Here is a 15306-nt window from a genome sequence, read left to right on the forward strand (position 1 = left end):
GAGTAGCATGGAGAGCTGCATCAAACCAGTCTCAGGACTGAAGACCACAACAACAACAGTCATGCACCAACAGGGATGAATGTATGGGTGCATTATTGTAAGCCATGAACTGTCTCGCCACATTTCAGGTCATTTCCTTGTCACATTTTCTTGCACGCATAGCAACACATCCCGATAGTACCATTGATTAACAGTTTGTTTCTGTGGCACGAATTCATGATGAACTAATCCTTCAAAGTCAAAGAAAACTATCAGCATGGCTTTGACATTTGACGTGACCTGCCAAGCTGTTTTTGGTTTTGGTGAACCTTTCCTGACCCACTGCAAAGACTGAACCACGGTCTCAACATCGTAAGCGTAGGCCCACATCTCATCACCAGTTGTGATCCATTTAAGGAACATCTTGTTCTTATTTCCATGATCCAACGGCTCTTCACAGATTGCAAGGCAAAGGTCTTACTGGTCTTGACTCATGTCACGGGACAAACTTGGTGGCAACACGAAGCATTCCGAGATGATGTGTCAGGATTTCATGACATGATCCAACTGAAATGTTACATTCTTCTGCAATCACTTGGACAATCAGTCTTGAATTGCCACAAACAATTTCGTTGATGTTCCAGACATTATCATTGTTTGTAGACATCAAAAGGTCATCTTTAATTTCCATCCAGCCATTTTTAAACCAAGTTTACCATTTTTAACGCCAAGTACAGCCTAAGCACTCATCACCGTATGCTTTCTGCATCATTTGGTGTGTCTTTGTAAATGTTTTCTTGAGTTTCACACAAAATTTAAATGCAGATGAATTGCTCCTCTAACTCCGCCATCATGAAATTCGCAAACTGTGTGAAAAAATTTTACGCGATGCAGAAGTGAACAATAACTAACAAACATACAACAATCAAACTTACAGCAGTTACAGATTAAATACAGGCGTGTGCAGCGATGCTAACTGCATTTTGTTCCAACACACCATTGGCACGAAATTATGAATGTTCTGGAATTCTCTGAACACACCTCGTACAAATATTCCCGGACACAAAGGACCACTAAATTAATGTTTATTTTGAAATTTGGTTCACACTTTTAGTAAACAATCATTTATTATGAACACAAGTTTTATATGTAGCAATTAGCTAACATACAACAAAATGAGTAGACACAAAGTGAAATTTTAAAGAAAGAGCAAAGACTGTGCATACCACACACTGAATAGTCATGCATTGGCATTTCACATCTTTCAAGAACCCATGCTATTAACCATTGGTGCATTATTCACATCAGAGAGAGTTTCTAAGTACTTATACACATTATGCAGCATTTGTCTGCATTTATGCTCAGATTACTGCATAAAAGAGATTGTCTGCAAATCATATAGCATCACTTAAAATTTCTTGAAGCTAACATCCCTCTGTGGATGAGAGCACAACTTGCAAAATATCTGTGACAGCTACTGATGCTATCCACAATCTTAGCTGATTGTGTTTTTGATATTAGTTAGTACACCTACAATGTTTCCCACAGACATGCCTAATACCACCACAACTTGCAATGATGACACAAGATGGTCCTCTTGGCCCCTTTGTTAACACACTGTTATGGATGTACTTCAGAAAAATTATGACTTAACAGTCACAGCAATTCCATTAAATTATATGACTCATTAATCAACAAGAAAACAACAAATTTTGCAATAGAAAAGTGTAAGCATGAATTTCACCTTGTGACAATTTCAAATGCAGGGAGTTAAACTCCTTAGGAGTTATCAAGAAAGTACAGCTGAGCTCACTGATCAGCTGACAGGACACATCCTAAGGCATCAAGAACATGGTTAATTTAAGTGGCAGCCTGTTGTCATGGGCTAATGTGCTACAGTACACTGTAAATATTGTTATATCCTAGCCAGAAATGCCAACCGAGCCCGCTGCCAAAAAGTTTGGCAGCATCAAAGTCCGGACGCCGTCCGCATAAGCAGCGCCAGCGAGACAGCAAATCGCCGCAAGTCTGCGCGCGCCACCGCTGGCTTCTGGCTTCTTAAGCGCTGGAGTCGCGAGCGCTAGGACAGTTCTGTATTCGCTGCTCAGTTGTATACTCGCCACCGAATTGTGTACTTGCTAGTCAGTTGTGTGTTCATCGCAGCAGAGTTGTTGTTTGTCGTCAGCCGACGCTGACCTAGCCGCTCCGACTCGAACTAGACAGATCTCTGTAGACACGGAGTTCACTATCGTGTTTCTGTATCTTCATCAATAAAGATAAGTACCGACTTTTATTTAATCAGAGTGTTTGGGTTTTCATCTTTCTGTTCTCTGTTCCAGCGGACCGGTCGGCCCGCTATTACAAGTGTGGCGGTGACTTCGTAAGCCGTTTCTACAGCGAATTGTTTGTCGCTACGAACACCGCCACAAAAAATATCATACTTAAATTATGTCATTTCTCTTCGAATGCAAGCCAGAAATCGCATTAAAAGTATGCTTCTCTTTGAATGCATGCTGGTACTCAAATAAAAGGATAAAAAGTTGTTTCGCAGTGCTCTCTCCATGATAACTAGCAATCAGTGCCAAAGTGAGTGTAAAGTAATGTGCAAGGAATATGGCGAATTCTGTAAACGAACTGCTATAGAGGCTCTTTGCCACTAGATATATGAAGGAAAAAATGAGTAGAAGCTGGTAGATGCCCCTTTCAAGTCCCTAGAACATTTCACCTGAGTGGTCTAAGGGAAAATGTAAAATGCTCTCTAAAGATTTACACAGAGTATGAGGGATGTTTGAGGAGCAGTTGATGTATTGGTGTCACAGCACATGTTAAATTATTAATTAAAAAATGAAATATCTTTAACCATTTCAATCTCTATAGTAAAATTAATATATTAAATTTAATTACAATTACTACCCTCGTACGTCAAAAGGCTAAAGGTAGTGGTAAAGTAGCAAATATATGAGGAAATCTAGTATGATAAGTGTATGGAAAGAGTTGGTTATATAAAATTTTATGCAAGACACCACTGGTTAATTTAGTAACGGAGGAAAGTGTCGGATGTAAAAATTTTAGAGGAACATCAAGGCTTGACTACAGCTAACAGGTTCAAGTGAATGTATATTGCAGTAATTTAACAGAGAAGAACAAACCTGCACAGGATAAACTAGTATGGAGAGCTACAACAAACCAGCATTTGGAATGAAGTCCCCAATAAAAGCTGATACTTAACCAATATGAATGTTCACTTGTAGAAGTGTGGCTGAAGGTACCTGAAAGGCATATCCAGCAGGAATCTGGAGAGACAGATATGTCAATTTCATACTTAAATCTAAAGCCATAACAGATATGTTGGAGCATTTACTAACGAGAATAAATAATAAAGAACAAAGCTTGCACCTTGCCAACACAAGTTAACAAGCTGAATCAAGCTGAAAGAATTTAAATTGGATGGTGGGTAGCAGGAATTATTGTTCTAAAAGCTAGAATTTTTTTTTCCTCTACTTGTAAATGCGTCTATCAGCAGTACTGGAATTTTGCTTCCTAAAGGTAAGTACAGATCAGCTGTTCTATCTCCTTGTAACTTTAAGAGAATTTTTATTTTGCAAAAATTACGATCAATGGAAGGAACAATAGCAGAATGAGAACATTTCACTCTTAAAAGAGCCTAAGTTAAGTGTATAAAGTTGCAGGAAAGCCAGAATAACTTTGTTTCAAGTTAAACAACATGAGAAAGTTCACGCTTTTCATTAGCACAGACAAAGCAATTGTTCATTTGGAACTAAACAAAAAGAAGTAATGAATTACGTTTAGGATGGAATATTTATCAAAATTACTGGTGTAACAAGTACATGATGATGATGTATGAGCATCATTCCATTAAGTCAGTTTTGAGAAAAGCATTATCAAAATTGATGGTATTATAGAGAGACAATGCTGTATTTGTAGCTTTACATTAGGCCAAAATATTAACCTTCTTCTGCTCAGTATGCATTTAAATAATCACACCTCTGACAGTGATGCTTTAAAATCATGAAGAGTTGAAGAATTACTGTGTGTTTCTATTTCTTATAGAGGTCATTTTAGTACTGGAGCTAGCCCTCAGAAACATATAAAAAAGCAGTGCTGAAAAGGTGCAAGAAATTGAAGGTGACACATGCATGGTGCTGTTCATGGCTCCAAGGTCTATGGGTAGAGAGTGCACATTAGAGGCTCTCAAGTGTAGATGTGAGCTGAAAACTAGTAAGAAGATTGTTTTGAATTTAGCAGAGGAACAATGGAGAACTTCACCAGGTACGCATATAAAACCCTATATGCAGAATATGGTTATTCTGCATTTTTGGAAAAGCCTATTAATTAATAATGTCTGTAAAGCACATGTGGAAATTACCAGTGGTTAGTCAGTATGTTTTAGCTGAAAATGAAAATAAATGCTGTACAGAGATTGGTTAATCTTCAGTACATTAAATACAGTTATTATCAAAATTTTTGTATGCTTGTCTTTATTTTGATGCACTACGTGAATGTAGTTTGGAAACACTATAGCTGTTTAGAGGAACATAAATGTGGTTGCTTGGTAGAAAATTTTTGATAGTTTGTGGGTCACGAAAAAAGGAAAGGTGTGTTGAGATAGGGAGAGGGAGAGTGGGATGGGCCACCTTGTGTTGGAAAACAATTTTTTTCTTTAAATAATGGAGAAACTAGCCAACAAGAAAGGATATATTATGAGAGATGTAAATTACAAAGGAATGTAGTTTTGTAGAAATACTATTGAGCAAGGCAGAGATTGGAAGAAAGAGTGAGGTTTTGTAACATGGAAGGAATGTGTAGTATTCTCATCATGAGAAATGTGCAACTCTGAGGGACTAAACAGATATAGATTGTAAAATAAAGAATTTTGGTAACTGGAAATGCTACTGCAAGGCATTCAGTTAAATGGATACTGTAAACAGCACTGAATGTGATACAAGCCTGCATACAACTCTTTTAGAAATTAGATTGGATGTTATTTTTCAACAAGAGGCTATTCCTAAATAGAAAGGGTAAAGTAAGAAACTTTACACAGAATTTTATAAAATTTTCACACAGAGGTAAATTAATATATTTTAGTTGTAACAGACATAACAGGATTCACACAAAATTATTGCTTTTTTTGTAACTTTGTGCCTAAATTACTGCACATAGCTGGCAAAGTGAGGTACCGATATTTTCAGAGGGCTTATTATGACCATTTAGGAAAGATCACCCAAGCAGGCATGGAATACATTCTACTACTTTACTCTTCCCCCTATTGTGGACTGTTTAAGAGTTATGTGGTGTTCCCTTTCCCCCTCTCTTTGACTTTTCATTTCTCATGGTTAGTCTTAAGTGCATTAAATACAGCACAAATGTAGACATTGGGCTATGGTAAAGAATAATTTGTTACCACAATCTTTATTTTGCCACCAAAATCTGACCTAGACCTCGGAGCTACTGTACACATCACAGATCACTGTAACTACACACTTAAGATCAAGGTGTAGATGGGTGGGAGGCCCGGGGTGAGGGGCGCTCTCGCACAGTAGCCACTGTACAGTGTGTAAACTTTTAGATGGCAGAGTTGTGAGGGGAGTGCGGGTAGAGGAGGAAGCAAGCATTGGCTGGCGAGGGGAGAGGAGCTGTTGGGGGGGAGGACAAGGCACGCCTACCAGTTGCAGTGCTGGCACTACAAATTGCGCATCGTGCTTACACGAAAGCAGATGATAGGCTTGGAAGTAAAACTCGCCTTAAATGTTGTTCGTAAACGAAACTGAAATCGTCATGTTCATTAAAATGTATATATATAAAAATATATCTAAAAACAAAGATGATGAGACTTACCAAACAAAGCGCTGGCAGGTCGATAGACACACAAACAAACACAAACATACACACAAAATTCAAGCTTTCGCAACAAACAGTTGCTTCAACAGGAAAGAGGGAAGGAGAGGGAAAGACAAAAGGATGTGGGTTTTAAGGGAGAGGGTAAGGAGTCATTCCAATCCCGGGACCGGAAAGACTTACCTTAGGGGGAAAAAGGGACAGGTATACACTCGCGCACACACACACATGTCCATCCGCACATACACAGACACAAACAGACATTTGTAAAGGCAAAGAGTTTGGGCAGAGATGTCAGTCGAGGCGGAAGTAAAGAGGCAAAGATGTTGTTGAAAGACAAGTGAGGTATGTGTGGCGGCAACTTGAAATTAGTGGAGGTAGAGGGAAACATTCCACGCGGGAAAAATATATTTAAAAACAAAGATGATGTGACTTACCATAAGAAAGTGCTGGCAGGTCGATAGAAACACAGACAGACACATACATACACACAAAATTCAAGCTTTCGCAACAAACTGTTGCCTCGTCAGGAAAGAGGGAAGGAGAGGGAAAGACGAAAGACGAAAGGAAGTGGCCAACTGACCTGCCTACACTGTGATGCATTCTATGTGGGAATGACCAGCAACAAACTGTCCATTCGCATGAATGGACACAGGCAGACAGTGTTTGTTGGTAATGAGGATCACCCTGTGGCTAAACATGCCTTGGTGCACGGCCAGCACATCTTGGCACAGTGTTACACTGTCCGGGTTATCTGGATACTTCCCACCAACACCAACCTATCCGAACTCCGGAGATGGGAACTTGCTCTTCAATATATCCTCTCTTCCTGTTACCCACCAGGCCTCAATCTCCACTAATTTCAAGTTGCCGCCACTCATACCTCACCTGTCATTCATCATCATCTTTGCCTCTGCACTTCCGCCTTGACTGACATCTCTGCCCAAACTCTTTGTCTTTAAATATGTCTGCTTGTGTTTGCATATGTGTGGATGGATGTGTGTGTATGTGCGAGTGTATACCCGTCCTTTTTTCCGCCTAAGGTAAGTCTTTCCCTCTCCTTCCCTCTTTCCTGACGAAGCAACCGTTTGTTGCGAAAACTGACATCTCTGTCCAAACTCTTTGTCTTTAAATATGTCTGCTTGTGTCTGTATATGTGTGGATGGATATGTGTGTGTGTGCGAGTGTAAACCCGTCCTTTTTTACCCCAAGGTAAGTCTTTCTGCTCCCGGGATTGGAATGACTCCTTACCCTCTCCCTAAAAACCCACTTCCTTTCGTCTTTCCCTCTCCTTCCCTCTTTCCTGACGAAGCAACCGTTTGTTGCGAAAGCTAGAATTTTGTGTGTATGTTTGTGTGTCTATCGACGTGCCAGCGCGTTTTTAGATATATTTTTCCCATGTGGAATGTTTCCCTCTATTAATTCATTGTGTGTGTGTGTGTGTGTGTGTGTGTGTGTGTGTGTGTGTGCGCGCGCGCTCACAAACCATTCATCTGGTTGCATTGAAACTTTCGTGAGTTGTTCTCCGAACACCCGAAAAGAGTAATGAACAATGTTTTTTTACAGCTAGGTCACTGTTACACGTGTAGCGCAATTTATTAGGTTCAGGTTTGTCATGCAGTGGACCCGGGTTTGATTCCCACTGCTCGCATTTTTTTTTTTTTTTTTTTTTTTTTTTTTTTTTCCCCCCCCCCCCCCCCGCAATGTTAAACTATTAATTATAAAATTTCAATATACTTAAACAGGTCATATAGTATATTGTAACTGTCAATCTCTATATATAAAAATGAATGTATATATGTCTGCCCTCTGTGCGTTCCCAAACCATTCATCCAATTGCGATGAAATTTTGGTGATTTGTTCTCCGTACGCCCACGAAGGTTCCTAGCCGAGATAAAAAGAACTAAGGCACATTCTTGAGGAGATATGATGTCATAAACAATGAGATGCCACCGCGGGAAAATACCCAGATTTATGCATCCACTATTTGAGAATGAGAGCACTTAGTGACTAGCAACAAACGTTACATACAATTTCAAACCTTTAAGAAAATTTCTCTCGCAGACACCCCCCACAAAATAACGAAAGGAAAAAAGGTTGTCGCTTACTACATTTTCTCAGTACATATCGTAAATCTGCCGCAGTAGGCATGACGTTTTAATGTATTATTTCGTTACTATTAACTCTAATCGCAACATATTTCACATACAGTATCCACATATATCAGTAAATTCGCCGGCAAATTTATGTCTCTTTACGACATATAATTCAGGAGATATGATGTGGTAAACATCGAGATGCGTCAAAAAGTGCCGCATCAGGCATGATGTTTTGTTCTATTATTTCTTCACTACTAACACTATTCGCAACACGTTTCACAAATGTGCTAAAAAAAGTATTTGTAAATGGAGTGAAGCAATTTTTTCTGCTCCGTTTCCCTTTCGCAGCATTCAATCACACGCAATATCATTTTGTGAGCATCGCTACGTAATACTGGTTTCCTTCTAACTGTAGGCCTACCGGTAGGGGTTGTTGGCGACTCCCAAGATGGGCCAGAAACTGCCTCTTCACTCATTTTGATAATGTTTAGCCCAACTGCACAATAAAAACACGCAGAACAGTACAGCGCCAAACAATAACGAAGCAGACGACAATGGCTACCTTATACAACACAGTCAGCTACGTAATGTTGGCAGCAGTCGAAACTGCGTGCCTACCGAAGCCTCCCGACGTTTACCGACTTCTACAGATTCAGGACTAGGGAGAGGTCTGCCATCTAAAAGTTTACACACTGTACTAGTGTTTCTTTGGGGCTATTGGGAATTCTGTAGAACCAACCTCTGGTTGACGCGATGATTTCCCTGTCAATAACCACCCATCAGTTTACTTGGTACATTTCATACGATCAGGTTGGTTATTATACTGCCAATGTTACATTACATGGTGCTATTTAACCAATTAAACTTTCTATTTCTTTGAGTTTGTAATTTTTCAATTTCTTTGAGTTTGTAAGGCAGCAGAGAGGGTTTAGAAGCAACAAGCAGTATATTTGTACGATTCCACATCTGGCAGATCCCTGGAGCAATACTGCTCTGTTTTCTTCTGTAATTCGTTTTCTTATTTTCATGTAGTCCCTGCTTCCAACAATAATTTTTGTTGTACACAGTGCTCAGAGGTTTTTGAGAATTCAGTATAAACAGTGCACAAAAATTCAGCGGCATATTTCAATAACAAATTTCTTTGTGTCTTTCCATTATATTAATTTGACAAAGATTATTTGGTCAAACACAATGAATTCACTTACTTTCTATCACATGCCAGCCATTCATCTCTGCAAATCATTTACATGCAACTATTTCCATGGATTAAAGATTAGTATCACTAACCACTGGTGAAAATGTCCTAGATTCAATTCCCAGAGATTAACTGGCATTTATGATGTGCAAAGGATTGAAAGCAGTCTCCTCAGCCCCGTGAAGTCACAACAGAAGCTATAAAGCCAAAAGAACCACACCAGGCTGTAGACCACACAACATTATTCATTTCTATGCTGTTTTTGAGATGCCATTTGATTCATTCAAAATTTATACTGGTCATTAATTCTGTCATCCATATCATGATACGATATACACATAATCAACTGGAGAGGAGAGTTGGAGAGAACCTATTACAGTTATCAAAGTGAATAGAATAGTATGATGTGCCGTATGACTGGGATGTCATCCTACTATAGACCAGCTGTTGGTGTGACAGTCAAATGTGGGATGGTCAGCAGGTGCAAAATCAGTGTCTTCAATTCCAGACATATCACAGGTGCCCAACACACTCCCTCTCAGAGGACAAGCATACGCCGGTTTTTGCATGTTTCATTAAGCAAAGAGTCTATCACGATTATTTCAATTGGGCAAAAGCCACAGCCAAAAGAGTCAATTGTAGCGGGCAACAATGTGTCAGTCACAGGGATCTAAAATAACTATTGTGGATTTAACAGCAGGTATAGGACCACACTGTTGCTAGCTACACATATCATTATTCCACAACAAGAAGCAGCAATCACCCATACTATCTACAAGAAACACCCCAGTAGGTGGTGTGGAAGCCAATGCCCCAAACATCTATCTCTGCTCAATGCAGGTCACAGAGCACACAGATCAGCATGGGTGCAAGAACACCTTCAATGGATGGTCAGAGTATTGTAGAAGGTTGCCTCTAATGATAAGTCACAGAGCATGTTGGTACATTCTTACATTCTGACGGCAGAGTAGGTGTATGTAGACAACATGCGATAATCCATCTTGGAAAAGTTATTCCCATGTGGTGGAACTTCACATGGGATGAAACGGGGTTGTTTCTTAGATGTCTGGCACAGCTCTCATCTGTAGTTACTTAGTTTCATGTTAGATGGATCACTCTGCACAACAGATAATAATGATGTGAACAAGCCATTTTACATCCACATTGCAAATTAATTTGTGCCTATGGTTGCATTCCGAACATTTCTAAGTGTCCTTTTTTTAAAACAAAGAAAAAAAAAAAAAGATCTACAGATGTTTTGAGTTAGTAAGTTCTACCCACGATCTTGTGCACATTACAGTCACTACAGCAATGGAAATTCTTCTACGGAACAGAAGGGGTTGTCAAGGAGAAACTTTTTTAGTATGTTTTGAAATTTTCCTTTGCTGTCTATCAGACATTTTATAGCACTGGATAAGTGACCAAAACATCTTGTTGCAGCGATGTGCACCCCTTTTTGTTCTAAAGGCAACCTTAATGTGGAGTAATGAATGTCATTTTTCCTTCTGGTATAGTAATTATGTATTTCATTGTCCCTTTTGAACTGTAGGGAATTATTGACTACAAACTTCATGAGGGAATAAATACACTGTGAAGCAGTAGTCGAAATGCCTAATTTCTTAAATGGAGTCTACAAAAGACGATTATGGGTGAGCGCGCATATTTTTCTTACAGCATTTTTTGTGCAATGAAGACTTTCTTTCTTAAAGATAAGTTACCACAGAACATTATTTCATATGACATTATTGAATGAAAGCATTGAGGAACCCACATGTGATTTTGCCCTAGTCACCATATGATACATTCACTGCTTAGAACACCCTGCAGGCAAAGTACCACCTAATCACTCCCGAATTATGAAATAACATTTTGAGTAAGCCTGGAGGTATGACAGTGCTTGTGTGATTGCCCAAATCAAATTCACTGAGTACACTAAGATACAGCCTTCGTAATTAATCTATCCATTAATTTTGTGTTTTCAAATCCATTCATTTCAAATACAACTCAATAACCACATAAATGGAAGATAAAGCTCATAACCAACTGAAAAAATGACAAATATATGATTACATTTAAAGCAGTCTACCAGATGTACCGGTATGAAATGAGCGCTTTTTTTTTGTGAAAATGAAACACTAATTTTGAATTGAAAAGTAAAAACATTTTATTCAAAGTACTGACCATTGCTTTGTATACATTTTGACCATGTTTCTGGCAATTTGTGGACACTACACTAATATAAATGTTCGCCTTTTGAAGCAAACCAATCAGACACCCAATTTTCGACTTCTTCGTAGGAATTGAAGTGTTCCTCAGCCAATGCGTGTCCCATTGATGAAAACAAATGGTAGTCGGAAGGGGCCAAGCCTGGTGAATACGGCAGGTGGGGTAGCAGCTCCCAGCCAAGTGTTTTGACTGTATCCTGAGCCAGTTTTGCTTTGTGTGCAGGTGCATTGTCGTGTAAAAAAATTACTTTGCCATGTCTTCTGGCCCATTCTGGTCTTTTTTTGATCAACACATAGTTTAAATTGATCATTTGTTGTCTGTAGCAATTAGTATTCACAGTTCCACCGGGTTTTAGATCATGATACACCACACCTTCTGATCCCACCAAACACAGAGCATTGTCTTCTTGCCGAATCGATCTGGTTTTGCAGTCGATGTTGATGGTTGTCCCAGATTAGCCCATGATTTTTCCCATTTAGGATTCTTAAAGTAAATCCATTTTTCATCGCCAGTAACAATTCGATGCAAAATTGATTTTCTTTCATGTTTTTGAAGCAAAATTTGACAAATGGTTTTTCGGTTTTCCATCTACCTTTCATTCAATTCAATTCATGTGGCACCCATTTTTCACACTTTTGGATCTTTCCCATAGCTTTCAAATGGTCAGAAATTGTTTGTTGTGCAACATTTAGCATTGCTGCCATTTGCTTCTGACTCAAAGTATCATCTTCATCCAATATTGCTTGCAAATTTTAAAACGCGGTGAATTGACTGTTCAAACAAATTTCGGGCTTGCAGCCCTCGTGGTGTGTATAAAGATAAGATGTATGGTCTGCTAAGTGACTCTACCTATAGGAGGAGTGATTACGATCCTACAGGACGTGTGAAACGTAAAACTTCAGCACTATTAAATTCCTCCTCCTTACCGCAAGAGACCATCAAGAGGTTAAGACCACATGGTTGTGTACCTCCAAGACTGTATGGCCTTCCAAAGATTCATAAAGAGGGTCTTTCTCTGCGTCCAATAGTGAGCAACATTGGAGTTCCTACATATGATTTAGCTAAACATCTCGCTTCCTTACTGAGACCTTTCGTAGGCAAGGTGCTCACATCACATACGAAACTCAGCTGATTTTATCAATCGACTGGGGGCTCTACGTCTTAGCAGTGTAGACCTTCTAGTAAGTTTTGATGTGGTCTCACTTCTTACAAAAGTTCCTCTTGCAGATTCTTTGACACTGATTGGTAACATGTTTCCTGTTGATACCACTGCTTTGTTCAGGCACGCTCTTTCCTCAACTCATTTTATGTTTAATCAAGAATATTTTGAACAGACTGAGGCCATGGGTAGTCCCCTGTCTCCTTTGGTGGCCAACCTTTTTATGGAGGATTTTGAAGAGAGAGAGCGCTTGAATCAGCTGCCCTGAAGCCAACAGTTTTTTGGCGGTATGCGGATGACACTTTCATAGTGTGGCCTCATGGAGAAGATAAATTAATGGAGTTTCTACATCACCTCAACTACATTCATAGCAACATCCTGTTCACCATGGAAATAGAGAAAGATGGTTGTTTGCTTTTCTTGGATGTCCTGGTTCAAAGGAAAAATGATGGTTCTCTAGGGCATTCAGTTTACCGGAAACCCACTCATACTGATTTGTACCTGCAAGCATCGAGTTACCATCACCCATCGCAAATCATGAGTTTACTTAAAACACTTGTTCATAGAGCTCATACTGTCTCAGCGAAAATGGGTATTCCATCCGGCAGATTAACAGGGCACTAACAGTTAAAACTAAGAAGCAGGAAGTGAATAAAGAGGAGAACATGCCGGAACAATCTTTAGCTTTTCTGTCTTTCGTTGGCAACACTTTGTTTAAAATAGCAAGAATCCTCCGAAAATTTCAGGTAAAAGTGGTTTTCCGCCCACCATCGAAGATTGCGGACCTTGTGGGATCAGTTAAGGACAATCTGTTACTACGAAAGGCCGGAATTTACAAGATACCGTGCCAATGTGGTATGGCTTACATAGGTCAAACCACACGCACCGTGAAAGAACGCTGCACTGAACATCAACGTTACACCCGCCTTTTACACCCAAGCAAGTCCACTATTGCTGAACATTGTATTTCTACTGGATATTCAATGGAGTATGAGAAAACAATGATTTTGTCCACAGCAACGTCTTTCTGGAACTCCAATATTAAAGAATCTGTAGAAATACGACTGGCGGAAAATCTGTTAAACCGTGACAGTGGCTACCAGCTGGACAGTGCATGGAATCCCATCATCTCCACGATTTGCTCAAACCGAAGACGACAGAGTGCGTCGACGGCCGTGGCAAACAGCAACGCAGAGGGCGAATGAGTTCCGCTATTCCACCAGCGAGGGCGCTGCCGGCGGGCAATGTGGTTCAACTATCAAGTTTTCGACGCATGCGCAGAATAGTTACAGTACGCTATATATTGCGGAACGGAGGACGTTTTCGCCAGTCTGCGATGGCTCACCTGAAGATGACTGGCAGGTGCCCAGTTGAAATATCGTGTGAAGTATTGTACGACGACCGGGTGCAAGCCCGAAATTTGTTTGAACAATATTGCTTGCAATTCGGTGTCTTCGAACTTTTTTGGTGGTCTTCCACGTTCTTCATTTCTTACATCAAAATCATTATTTCTGAACCGTTGAAACCATCTTTTGCACGTTGCTTCTGATAGAGCATGATCACCACATGCCTCAACAAGCTTTCGATGCAACTCTGCAGTACTTTTTTTCAAATGAAAACAAAAAACTAATGCTTTCCGCAAATCATCACTTTCTGGTACAAAATTCGACATTGTTAACATGATGAAAACATGATGATGTTTGTTCCATGACTTGATGTATACTAAATATCTTTGACAGATGTCATACCAACCAAACAAAAAAAAAATATTAAGGCTCGTTCACAACAAATGTTCCCTATCGATATATTTGTATCTTAACGCTCATTTCATACCGGTACATCTGGTATATCATTTTATTCCATTATTTTAAGGTAAAAGTTAATGCAAATACTTACTTCTAGGCTGTCCAAGTATGTCAAGATACTTGGATGACGCAGCGTTTTCAGTCTTTTAACAGCTGCTCTTGCAACATCAAACTGAGTTTCATTACCAGTCCGCAAATCAAAGACAAACACTGAAACATCTTCATTTGTTCCCTGTAAAGAAACCTCATAAGAACTTACACAAAATGATTTCAAAACTAACATGCTTAAGAACATCAGAAAGTACATAAATGCTGATTTATGTGGTAACTCAATGTTAAAACAAAATTTGATCTTTTCATCTTTTTACACATTTTACATTATATGTTGAATGTCAGCTGTCAGTCTCTTTGCATAAGGCACCAATAACCTGCAATTATTCCTGAATTTTGTGACAATCTCCTAATCACATAATCTCTTTGTGGGACAACTTTGCTACAGTATGTGAGATGCTACTTTTACTTGTTGACAATGCCTTCCCATTAACAATGATATACCCAAACCTGGTTGCTATGAAGCCTACAATCTGACCTCATATCTGTTCACATACTCTTTATGAATGCTTATAAAGTGATATGTTCAGTCCTGGAAACTTGTCACTGTGTTATACGGCCTGCTTACTGCACAATATCCAGATAACTCCATTGAGTATACATTTTGGCAGCTCCCTTTAAGGGAAAAATGGTCTCTGAAACGGAAATAATCATGATTCTCAATAGGTTGTGTCCACTAGGAGGCAGTAACATTTATCTGTTTGTGTACCACTGATACTTGTAGGACTGTTGAAGGAGTGGGGCAAAGATAGAGGAAACATGGCTGAGCAGTGGAAATGATACCAAGGTAGTGTTGTATGTGTCACATGGTCGTTACAAGAGAGGCCTGAAGCTGCTAACAGTGTGCAAAGGAAAGATTGAAGAAGTGTTTGACAG

The 15306-nt window shown here is 39.5% G+C and overlaps 1 protein-coding gene across 1 annotated transcript in view; it reads right to left on the reverse strand.

The window, feature by feature from the left end:
- LOC124793969 (N-terminal kinase-like protein) overlaps positions 1 to 15306 on the reverse strand; it is a 122460-nt gene that overhangs the window by 93086 nt on the left and 14068 nt on the right. The window contains exon 2 of the mRNA XM_047258060.1: positions 14411 to 14551. Coding sequence (XP_047114016.1) covers positions 14411 to 14551 — 141 coding nt within the window. The remainder of the gene's footprint in view (positions 1 to 14410; positions 14552 to 15306) is intronic.

This window comes from Schistocerca piceifrons, chromosome 1, assembly GCF_021461385.2.
Source record: "Schistocerca piceifrons isolate TAMUIC-IGC-003096 chromosome 1, iqSchPice1.1, whole genome shotgun sequence".
Taxonomy (NCBI): Eukaryota; Metazoa; Arthropoda; class Insecta; order Orthoptera; family Acrididae; genus Schistocerca; species Schistocerca piceifrons.